This window comes from Myxine glutinosa, chromosome 8 (assembly GCF_964187855.1).
Source record: "Myxine glutinosa chromosome 8, kmMyxGlut1.1, whole genome shotgun sequence".
In the NCBI taxonomy this organism is placed as follows: Eukaryota; Metazoa; Chordata; class Myxini; order Myxiniformes; family Myxinidae; genus Myxine; species Myxine glutinosa.
The window spans coordinates 101970902-101983089 of record NC_136268.1 but is presented as its reverse complement, the minus strand read 5'-3'; the positions used below and the strand labels follow the sequence as shown (position 1 = coordinate 101983089).

Sequence of the window (12188 nt, the reverse complement as noted above, 5' to 3'; positions counted from 1 at the left end):
AATCAGCCTTCTCCCAATTATCAGCAAAGTCATGGAGTCCATCATTGCTTCAGATATGAAATCTTTCCTCTTCTCCAATGGCTTGATCTCTGATCATCAATTTGGTTTCAGACCTGGACACTCTACTCTGGACATGCTGCTTCTGCTTTCACAACAATGGATGGAGGTCCTCAATGCCAAACAGGAAATTAGAGCAGTCTCCGTTGACATATCACGTGCCTTCGATACGGTCTGGCACCCCGCTCTGCTCACCAAACTCTCCTCTTTTGGTATCCATGGAAATCTCCACGCATGGCTGGCGGACTTCCTCTCTAGTCGTAGTCAACGTGTGGCCCTGAATGGGTTTCTCTCATCTCCTCTTCCTGTTCAGGCTGGAGTTCCCCAAGGCAGTGTTCTGGGCCCTGTGCCTTTTCTGGTCTTCATCAATGATCTCTCTGACTCTCTTGAAAATCCTCTCTATCTCTTTGCTGATGACTCCACTCTCTGTCGCTCCATTCTTCATCCCTCAGATCGGCAGTCTGCAGCCTCCTCACTCTCTGCAGACCTGTACAAAATCACAGACTGGGCAAACAAGTGGAACATGTCTTTCAATCCTGACAAATCTCACACTCTTACAATGTCTCTCCGAAAAGACCGACTGGACAACCCTCCCATCCACTTTCTAAATAATCCTCTCCAAGAAGTTCTGTCACTCAAGCTTTTGGGTCTCACTATCTGCCTTGATCTTTCCTGGGAAAACCACATTTCAAATCTGGCCTCCAAAGCCAGTCGCCGACTGGGCATCCTCCGTCGTGCGAAGTCCTTCCTTGGCACACCTGAGCTCCTCACCACATACAAGGCTTTCATCCGCAGCTCAATGGAATACTGCTCTCCCCTCTGGGCTGGTGCTCCTGCCTCACACCTAGCTCGTCTTCACGCTGTTCAAACCAAAGCATTCAGAATCATTGGAATCTCCCGCGATGAAGCTAACTCCAAGGGCCTCTCACTCACTCACCGCAGGCAGGTTGGTGGTCTTTCTGTCTTCTACCGACTCCTCTCTGGCCTTGCCCCCCCCAGCTCTCTCTGTCTCTGTCCCGCAAATATTCCTACAGGTCGCACAAGATCTGCCTGCAACCCTCTTATGGTTAAACTGCCAAAATCAAGACTCTCTGCTCACCTTCACTCCTTCATTCCTCTTTTCTCCCGCCTCTGGAACAAACTCCCTCACTCTCTTCATTCCCACTCCACCCTCCAGGTCTTGTTTTCACCACCATCTCTTATCTTCCCCCATCCAAAACCTTGATCTTTTCTACCCCCACTAATTTCACCCCAATTCCACTTTTTTGAAATACCAACTTCTGTCCTGGAAGTCCTTGGTGTCCTTGTGTTTTATACTTCTCCCTCCCCCCCCCCTTCCCACGCCTCCTCCCCCCAGGCCCTCTCCCTTCCACGCATCGCCCTGCTCTCAGGTGTTGTGTTTGTGTGCTTCCCCTTCTCTCCCCATCTTGTCTTCCGCTCCCTCTTTTTGTGTGTTTTGTTTGTCTGGTTGATTTGTTTGTGAAGTAAATGTTAGCTCTTTCACGAGCCTCGATTCAGTATACAAAAAAAACAACAAAAAAAACAAAAAAAGAAACATGAAATCATTCCTTTTCTCCAATGACCTCATCTCAGATCTCAATTTGGATTCAGACCAGACCTCGGACATGCTTCTACTCTCTCAGCAATGGATGGAGGCACTCAATATCAGAAATGAGATCAGGGCCGTCTCTCTGGACATATCTCGAGCTTTTAAAAAACTGTTGCTCTCCAAACTGTCTGACTATGGCATCCAAGGCCAATCTCCACTCTTGGATTGCTGACTTCCTCCGCTCTCGTAGCCAACTTATAGCTCTCCACGGAGTCTTTTATTCTCCTCTCTCTGTCAAGGCTGGAGTCCTGGGAAATCTTCGTTATCACTTTGTTGATGACTCCAACCTCTGCCGTGACATCCCTTATCCTTCTGACAGACAGCAGCAGCCTCTTCCTTCTATTCCAACCATGACAAAATCACAAACTGGTCAAGCACTTGGAATATATCTTTCAATCCTGACAAAACTCACACTCTCACTCTTTCTATCTCCAAAAGGACTGTACGGCAAATCCTCCCATCTACTTTCTCAACAACTCTCTTGAAGATCAGTCACTCAAACTCTTGGATCTCACTCTCATCTATGATCTCTCTTGAGTAAGCTACATTTAAAAGATGACCTCCAAAGCCAGTCATCGATTGGGCATCCTCTATCATGCAAAGTCCTTCCTTGGCACACCTGAACTCCTATACACCTACAAGGCATTCATCCGCAGCTTGATGAAGTACTACTCTCCCCTCTAGGCTGGTGCCCCTGCCTCACACCTTGCTCAACTTTGTCACCGTGGAAACCAGCGCCTTCAAGATCGATGGGAATCTCTTGTGATCAAGCTGAGTCTATGGGCCTATCACTTCACCATCACAGACAGGTCGATTGGCTCTCTGTCTTCTACCGGCTCCTTTCTGGTATTGCACCTTCTGCCCTCTCCGTGCTTTGTCCCCCCTGCAAAGAGGACGTAGGATGCATGCGGTTCACCATCAACCGCCTTCTCGTGAAACTGTCAAAATCTGGAACCACTGATCTTTCCAGTCATTTATTCCTCTTTTTGCCATCTGTGGAACCAACTTAAACGCTTTCTTCAATCTCAGTCCTCCCTTCAGGTCTTCAAGACAGCTGTTCAGCACCATCTCAACTCATCTCCCATCCAAAACCACGATCTTTTCTGCACCTGATAAAGCATCCCCCAATCATTTTGCTACTGTATCCATCTTGTCTACCCATTCAATTCTCCCCTATCCTCATCTTTACCTGCATCACTTGTTTGTCCATCTCGGTCTATTTTCTCCCTCAGCCCTGCTGTTGGCTCCCCCCCCCCCTCATTCTACTGTTCATTTTGTTATGTTGAGTCCTGATCCATTCTGTGTTCTAGCTCTTCCATGAGCTTTGACTTTCTATACAAAAAAGGACCTACATAACCCCCGCGGTAAAAGTCCTGCTTGAGAGAATGCTACATAGTTATTTGGGCAGTGTATAGACAGCAGACCGCTGCCTCAATCGCTGAGGCCTATCTTCACAAGGCCTGTGATGCCTTTCAGCTCAAAATCCTTTGAACTGTCGCTTTGATTGTTTTGCACTGAAGAGAAAACTTATAGAGAGGGCATGGTAATTGTGAATTGGACAGCTCTAAAGATGTATTTTTGGCTTCGCATAGGATTAAGCAGCAACATGGTGGCCATATGATTGTTCAGGTTGAAATTGTAGGTGGAGTCAGGTGACCTGTCCAACCAATGGCTGGGACAGAATGTTAGACAGACAGACAGATGCACACACTTATTTTTGTAGTATACAAATGGGTCAGTGTATGACATTTCCATTGATACAGAGCACTCAATATGTGAAGTACGTTCCTCATACATTATCTGCTGAAAGCTATGACAGGATGGGCACAGTGTGCAGGCAACATGGTATATCGCTGTACTGCACCTCGATAACATTGAGCAATATGTTCACATCTGCTTTTTGTTTCCAACAGAGCTGCCTCTCAAGGACACAGTGATGTTCAATTCCATTCAAACTGGTTCAAGCCAATTCATTATGGTACGTGCCAGCATTGAAGTGTGACACGCACAACCACATCATGATTGCATGCAATATTTGGCAAGGTAGAATCAGCTGTCATGGCCCTGTTTGTAGGTTCCACCGCAGATTTGTCACAAACTCACAGTAAAGGTGGTGCGGGCCGAGGGTGTCACAAAAGGCAAGATCGGAGATCTCAGTAAGCCCCCTCATTCTCGACTTCTAAAAAGGCATAAACTTATCCTTACTCTTCTTCATTCTAAAGGCCTAGTTTTCTTTTTCCTCTTTACTCTTAGTTACACCCAATCGTTTATTAGCTATGCTCATTCCCCTTCTACAGTGTCATCATAAAGTATTCACACCCCTTGACTTTTTCACATTTTGTTGTGTTACAGCCTGAATTTAAAATGGATTAAATTGATATTTTTTGTCACTGATCAATACACAATACCCCATAATTTAATTTTTTTTTTTTTTTTTTAAAGAAAAATTTACAAAATAATTAAAAATGAAATACAGAAATATCTCATTTACATAAATATTCAACCCCCTGAGTCAATAGTTCAAAGAAGCGCCTTTGGCAGCGATTACAGATTCTAGTGTTCTGGGGTATATCTGTATCAGCATTGCACATCTGGGTTTGGGGAGTTTCTTCCATTGCAGATTGCAGATTTGCTCAAGTTCTGTTAAGTTGGAAGGAGAGCATCAGTGAATAGCAATCTTCAAGTGTTTCCAGAGATCCTCAATAGGATAAAAGTCTAGCCTTTGGCTGGGCCACTCAAGGACTTTCATATTATTGTACTGAAAACATTCCAGTGTTGCTTTGGCTGTATGCTTGGCGGGTCATTGTCCGTTTGGAACGTAAATCTTCACTGCAGTCTAAGGTCTATTACACTCTGAAGCAGGTTCTCCTCAAGGATTTGCCTGTATTTGGCTCCATTCCTTGTTCCTACTATCCTTACAAGTCTCCCAGTCCCTGCCACTGAAAAGCATCACCATGGCATGATGCTGCCTCCACCATTCTTCACAGTAGGGATGGTGTTAGATTGGTGATGAACTATTCTCCGTTTCTGCCAGACGTAATGCTTGGCTTTTTGGCAAAAGAGTTGAATTTTCATCTCGTCAGACCACAGAAGCTTTTGCCTCATGCTCTCAGAGTTTTTCACGTGCCATTTTGCAAACTCCAGGCATGCTGCCATGTGCCATTTTCTCAGGGAGTGGCTTCCGTCTGGCCTCTATCCCATAAAGCCAAGAATTGTGAAGTTGCAGAGACTGTTGTCCTTCCGGCAGGTTCTCCCATCTCAGCCAAGGAACTCTGTAGTTCTTTTAGAGTGGTCATTGGGTTCGTGGTCACCTCCCTGACCAATGTCCTTCTTGCCCGGTGCTCAGTTTGGTCAGATGGCCTGCTCTAAAAAGAGTCTTGGGAGTTTCATATTATTTTCATTTCCTAATGATGGAGCTACTGTGCTCTTGGGAACCTTCAACACTGTAGAAATTGTTTTACACCCTTCCTCAAATATATGCCTCCTCACAATTCTATTTCTGAGTTCTATGGACAGTTTCTTGGAATTCATGCTAGAGTTTCTGCTCCGACATGCACTATCAACTGTGGGACCTTATATAGAAAGGTGTGCTTCTTTCTAAATCATGTCCAATCAATTGAATTGGCTACAGGTGGACTCTAATCAAGTTGTAAAGACATCTCAAGGATGATCAAAAGAAAATGGATGCACCTGAGCTCAATTTGGAGTGCCATAACATAGGTCATAGGGGTTGAATACTTATGTAAATTAGATATTTCTGTATTTCATTTTTCATTATTTTGTAAAAAAATTCTAAAAAATATATTCCACTTTGGCATTATGGGATATTATGTGTAGATTAGTGACAAAAAAATGTCAATTTAATCCACTTGAAATTCAGGCTGTAACACAACAACATGTGAAAAAAGTCAATGGGGTGTGAATACTTTATGACTGCACTAAACATTCCTTTCCTTCTCTCACCATCTACCTTTTTTGTTTTCTGTTTTATCTCTGCCTTACCCTTCCTATTCACCTTTCCATTTCCCTCTTCCTCTTTTCTTAAACCATGCTTCACCTGCCCTTTTTAACACTGCCCAAATTCCCCTGTTGTTCACTCCTACATCCTAACAGTGGACACACCTGATCCCTATGTAGTGCTGCGCTTGCCCACAGCAGCTGAGACCGAGTTCCGAACGCGACACCTCGATAATGATGTCAACCCCCAGTGGAACGAGACTTTCTCTTTCTTGGTGGATATGGGGTGTTCCAATGTTCTACAGGTGCCTACCATCTGTGTGTGTTTTGTTACCTTTCCACTTTCTGTGTGATTGGCTCGATGTGATGTTGGTGGAGAGCAGAGCCCTCTAAGCTGATTATACGTACACAACTCTCCTATTCCGCATGAACCGCATGTCCTTAAAGGATAAGTTTACTGCGGCCTTTATTGCATCCACAAGCCACGTGTCTGCCACCACCATAGCGAAGAACGATCTCTTATCAGTCAAGAACATTAAACTGTTGCAGTACCGTCGGATCATGTCGCCCTGTCGGCTGAAAAGATAGCTCAGAGGTAGAGAGGAGGTTATCCTGGGTGTCACATTTCCTGGTGGACGTTAAAAATCCTACAGTACCTTTAGTAAAGGATAGGTTAATGTTTGCCTCTACCCCAGTTATATTCCAAATTCTGCTCTTCATGATCTTCAGGGGAACCTACATCAGTATCAGTGGCCTGTACCTCCAGATGTGATGCAACCAACAGCCAGGTGCTGCATACCCCTAAACAAACAAAGCCCTGTGTGATTGGAGGATATACTTCTTTTCTCTTGTTTTTCATCTTAAAATTGGTTTTAAAAATTGCAAATACTTTAATCAATAAAAGCTCATCAGCTGTTTCTGTAAAAAGGAATATTTTGTTAATTCTGGAAAGAGAAATGATTGATTGAAGATCTGGGTTGATGTGATTGTTCAAAGTAATGTAAGGCTCGGGGAATCCACTACAGACCAGAGTTGATGATGGTATTGCTGAACGAATTGGTTCAACGGATGTCCATGTGAATGTGTGCACACCTGTGAGCGGGTAGGTGATCCTGATGGATGCCAACTACACCGTGGATGAGAAGTTGGGTGAACAGGTTGTACATATCTGTAATGACAGCTTTCCATTGGGAGAAGTCCAAAGCCTTACGATCACCTTTAACAAGGTAACCAGATGTTACAGCTTGTGTGCAGTTGTTCCACAATCTTTACCTATCCATTTCTAATGTGTTTGTGTGCGTGTGTGTGTTTGCTCAGGTAACGAAGGTGTTCTTGGAGCTTTTCCTGGAGATCTGGTAAGTGATTTGATCAACTTGGCCTCAGAAAACATAGATAGACAGCTGGGTTTAGAGTATGGTAAAAAGTCTCTTAATCCTTAATTAATGACATTTTACTTCATTAGTTATTGAAGTAAGTATGGTAAGGCTATTGAGAGCAACATCCCTGCCCTCATTACTGTTTTACCTCCTGCCTCGTCTGCTCTTCACCTCATTTCCTGAATGTCTGACACCAAGAATCTCACTTTCCTTATTATTCACCTCTTGCTGCGGCCCACTTTCTTGTGTTCATTATGCTTCTTCATCCTGAACTCAATCTCTCACTTATCCGTCACTCTTTTTATCGCTCCATCCCCAGCTCCCTCTCAGACCTCCGCTTCAGCATCCACCTATGCCCCGAGGAGAAGACCTTTCGCAAAGATAGGAAAAATCGGGCCATGCCAGCCATGACTCGCCTCCTTGGGCCTAGCAACGCTCCACGCAATGACAAAGAAGTCAGCATGCACACACGTGCACACCCAAACGCACACACACATGGAGACCGTCTAAAATAAGAATCAGTATGATAATTGCCTCAAATTCCCAACTGAGTGTCGTTTTTATTTATTCCAAACTGTGCATCACACTTGAAGCTTCCAGCACCCAGGAGATGGCCAGGCCTGTACATCTCGACAGCTGCCCCAATTAGTTATTAAACACAAAAGATAGCCAGAGTGGTCCACAAGATGTCTCAGCTTTCATATAAATCTGATTTCCTTGGTACCTACTTGACACTCTTGGAAAAAGAAAAATGTTTTTCTGGATTTCAGTTGGTAGCCCATAGAATCTGATTCAGCTACATGTGGTCACAAGATTCCATTGTTTTCCCATAACACCAAGCAGTCACATGATGTCATTCCTTTACCACAATGCCCCGGCTACATTATACGATACAATTACATGATGAAATTTTCTCCTTTTCTTTAATCAAAAGAACGCCTGGTGTTCGCTTAATGGTTAGAGTGCTGGCTTGGGATTCTAGGATCCTGAGCTCAAAGCCTGGTTGGTCGCTGAATTAACACCAGGTGGGGTTGACTCAGCCTGTCATCCTTCAGCAAAAGGTCAGTGCAATGAGTACCTGCTTACCGGGATGAACAAGCCCGTCGAGTGCCCCATGTAGGAGTGACGCCTTGACCAGGATTGTGCCCAATAGCCAAGAAATTGCTTTGTCAGCCATATGCATCTGAAGATGCAGGAGTGGACATCATCATTCATTTAATCAAAAGAGAATGAGTCATGATTTGGAGCCTCAACCTCAATCTTCACATTGTAGGGTTTTAGGAATGAAAAAAGACTTCTTTTGAAGTAATTAATTTACTATTTTATTATAATTTTATAGGATACTAGCAGGAGCACCCGGCGTTGGGGGGCGAAGGGGAGAGGAGGCAGGAGAGGGAGGGGTGAAGAATGGAGTGGGGGGAGTGGAAGGGGGTTCATCACCTTTTCGTTGAATATATGCCGGTGAATGTGCTGTTCATCACGTTTCTGAGTTAAGTGTGATGCGGATCAGGAAGAAGAAGAAGCCGTACTACCAATCTCGTACACTTCCGGAATTGTTTGATTTATTTGTATTAAATGTCTGGTGATTGTTTTGTATTTATTTATGCGAATGTGTACTTGTATATAACTGTCATTAATTTAAAAAGGTTTAGGCACTATTGAGCGATTTTCTTTTTTAACTCCAAAACAACGAACTTTAAAAAAAAGGTTTTTTGTTTGTTTTTTTGCCTTAAACATTCTACAGCACTCACCGATGAACCTCTGAAAGTTTGACGAAGATCCATTCAGCCATCTCTGAGAAAAATGGCGACACACAGACAGACAGACACACACACACACACACACACACACACATAGACAGACCAACAGCTCTCTTATATAGTAGATTCCTCTAGGGCCGAGCCATATGTGCTGTGCAAGCAAACCTTCATATTCTTCATTAATGAAATATGTTTCCCATCCACGACGTTTATTTACACGCATGAGCATGGATGCATTCAACTCAACTTAGCCACCTTTGCAATGAAATGAACATCCTTACTGCATGTTGCGTGATCAAAGCTGTATAATGCATTTCAGGTACCTATCGTGGCTGTGCTTGGCTCAGGTGGAGGTTTTCGAGCCATGATTGGCTTGGCCGGGGTTTTCAAGGCTCTGGCAGAGTCCGGTGTTTTGGATTGTACGACATATGTGGCTGGTCTGTCAGGGTCATCTTGGTAAGCAATTTCTCTCTCTCCCTCCCTCGATTTCCTGCTATCTCTATCTCTCCCACTATATATTCATCCCCCTCGAACCTCACACTCTCATACATGAAGCACATGTCACCGCAATGGTTCATTATGTCACACATTTATCAATATTACCTACAGTCAAAATGTTTCGGTTTTCATTTGTGGCCCAGGTACCTATCGACATTATACTCACACCCTGACTGGCCCAAAAAAGGGGTTGCAGAAATCAACGAGGAAGTGAAAGTGTCTGCCAGCCACAGCCGCTTCTACCTGCTGCGACCGAGCAATTTGACGCGCTATGTGCAGGCATTGTGGAGCAAACGCTCGTCGGGGCAGCCGGTCACCTTCACCGACATCTTTGGCTTACTTATCGGGGAAACTCTCATAGGAAAGGTGCCATTCCCATTGGTCTACTGGTGCTTTTCTTATTCTGATTCCTCCTCTTCATTTTAACTCGTCTTCTTATTTTGATTGTTCCTCTGCAATTTACTTCTGCTCAAAGCTCTGATTCTTCCTTTTATTCTGTTAACCCCATTTATGTGATGAATTTCAAGCATATTTGTGTTGTTATCTATCTATAATTCCAGTAATCTCTGTACGTCTGTACGTCTGTACGTTTGTCTGTGACCGCTGTTTCTCGACAACCACGGGTCCGATATACTTGAAACTTGCCAGGTATATTGCTGGGGACCCGAGGATGTGCCTTTTCAAGGTTTCATATTAATCGGAGAAGTAGTTACCGAGCTATGGCGATTTCTTTACCAAACTCCGCAAGCCGTTCGCTTTGGACCAAACCATTTCATGTAAATAGAGGGGGGGGATTGTCACCGTACTCGCAAGCCGTTCGCTGGACCAAACCATTTCATGTAAATAGAGGGGGGGGATATAATTTTATGCTTATGCACGGGCACGTCCGGGCACGGGCACGGGCACGGGTACGGGCACGGGATATATAGTACGGGCATACCCTAGTTGATTGTAATTCTCATTAACCCTTGTGACACTAAACTGAAGAAGGACCTTGCGTTTATGACGCGTACCTCTTTGTTTCCTCCACACGTCATCTTCCCCAACCTTTTCCCATCCTCTTCCTCATCACCATGTTCTTCCCCATCCTCTTCTCATCCTCGCAATGCCCTCCACATTGGTGCTGACTCTTTTTCACAACTATCACTTTTGTTTTCCTCTCTGATGCTGTCATTACAATATCTCCTTTTTATTTTTATTTGGAAAACTGTTCGCAAGTATGTGATCCTTTGTCTTTGTCTGTGTCCTTCTCCATGTACACTCCCATGATGTGTGTCATTCAGCGCATGGACAAAAAGCTGTCCGACATGTGCTCGAAGGTGGCTGGTGGACAAGTTCCTCTTCCTCTTTTCACTTGTCTGCATGTCAAACCAGATGTCTCTGAGATCATATATGCAGGTTTGTTTATTCTAATTTGTCCATGCATCATCATCATCGTTTTACGGCCGCTTCCATACTTGCATGTGTGATGCACATGACGTAACTGCGAAATGGAAGCAATCAGACATGATTAATTGGTTACATTATGACGTCTGTGGAACTCAAATCCAGGTGTTTTGGCCTGATGGTGTTTTAATAATAAAATGAGTTCAATGCAGGAGGAGGCTATTATGAGGGCCATGAAGCCTGTGCTATGACTGCCAACCTATGGTTGTTTATTATCTTTGCTCTATTATTTTTAAATGCTGATTGTCAAGCAAGGAAGCGGCACGTCCTGTTTTTACCTGCGCCACTGAAGGTGGATGGAATTTATGTTTTCACCCCTGTCTGTTTGTCTGTGAACAAGATATCTCAAAAAGTTGTGGACGGAATTGGACGAAATTTGGCAGAGAGGTAGTGTATGCAACAAGAACGAAATGAATAGATTTTGGTGAAGATCCACATCCGATTAGTATAATTTTAAAGTGATTCTTCAGCATTGAGTGATAGGGCTAAGACCGATATATAACAAGATATCTCAAAAAGTTGTGGACGGAATTGGACGAAATTTGGCAGAGAGGTAGTGTATGCAACAAGAACGAAATGAATAGATTTTGGTGAAGATCCACATCCGATTAGTATAATTTTTAAGTGATTCTTCAGCATTGAGTGATAGGGCTAAGACCGATATATAACAAGATATCTCAAAAAGTTGTGGACGGAATTGGACGAAATTTGGCATTTTTGTTACAGTTTTTTTTTTTTTTTTTTGTATACAAGATCGAGGCTCGTGAAAGAGCGAACATTAATCACACAGAAAGACAAACAGACACATAAAACAAATAACATCGGGAGCGGTAGACAAGATGGGGAGAGAGGGGGAAGGACACAAACACAACATTTGAGAGCAGGGACCGAGAGACATGGAGACATCGAGAGATCTGTGGGAGGGAGAGGGCTTTGGGGGGGAGGCATGTGAAGGGGGGGAGGCATGTGAAGGGGGGGAGGCATGTGAAGGGGGGGGGTGGGAGAGGTATAAACATATGGACACTGCCAGGATTTCCAGGAAATAAGTTGGAATTTCAAACAAGGTGGATCTGGGGTGAATTAGTGGGGGTAGAAAAGATCAAGGTTATGGATGGGGGAAGATAAGAGATGGTGGTGAACAGCTGTTTTAAAGACCTGGAGGGAGGAGAGGGATTGAAGGGAGTGTGGGAGTTTGTTCCACAGGCGGGAGAAAAGAGGAATGAAAGAGTGAAGGTGAGCAGAGAGCCGAGATTTCGGCAGTTTAACCATCAGAGGGTTGCTGGCAGATCTTGTGCGACCTGTAGGAATATTTGGGGGACAGAGCACAGAGAGAGCTGGGGGAGCAAGGCCGGAGAGGAGTCGGTAGAAGACAGAAAGACCACCTACCTGCCTGCGGTGAGTGAGTGAAAGGCCCTCAGAGATAGCTTCATCGCGGGAGATTCCAATGATTTTGAAAGCTTTGGATTCAACAGCGTGAAGCCGAGC

At 44.3% G+C, this 12188-nt stretch overlaps 1 protein-coding gene across 4 annotated transcripts in view; it reads left to right on the top strand.

Moving 5' to 3' along the window:
* The window catches only part of PLA2G4A (phospholipase A2 group IVA), a 43706-nt gene that overhangs the window by 15444 nt on the left and 16074 nt on the right, over nt 1–12188 (top strand). For 3 of the 4 annotated variants that reach the window (XM_068124986.2, XM_068124988.2, XM_068124989.2), the window contains 9 exons: nt 3580–3644; nt 3741–3822; nt 5780–5928; nt 6730–6849; nt 6941–6978; nt 7319–7454; nt 9079–9215; nt 9401–9623; nt 10541–10655. In XM_068124986.2, coding sequence (XP_067981087.2) covers nt 3603–3644; nt 3741–3822; nt 5780–5928; nt 6730–6849; nt 6941–6978; nt 7319–7454; nt 9079–9215; nt 9401–9623; nt 10541–10655 — 1042 coding nt within the window. In that variant the 5' untranslated portion in view covers nt 3580–3602. Of the gene's footprint in view, nt 1–3579; nt 3645–3740; nt 3823–5779; nt 5929–6722; nt 6850–6940; nt 6979–7318; nt 7455–9078; nt 9216–9400; nt 9624–10540; nt 10656–12188 lie in introns of all 4 variants that reach the window. The other variant, XM_068124990.2, reaches the window with a different exon arrangement.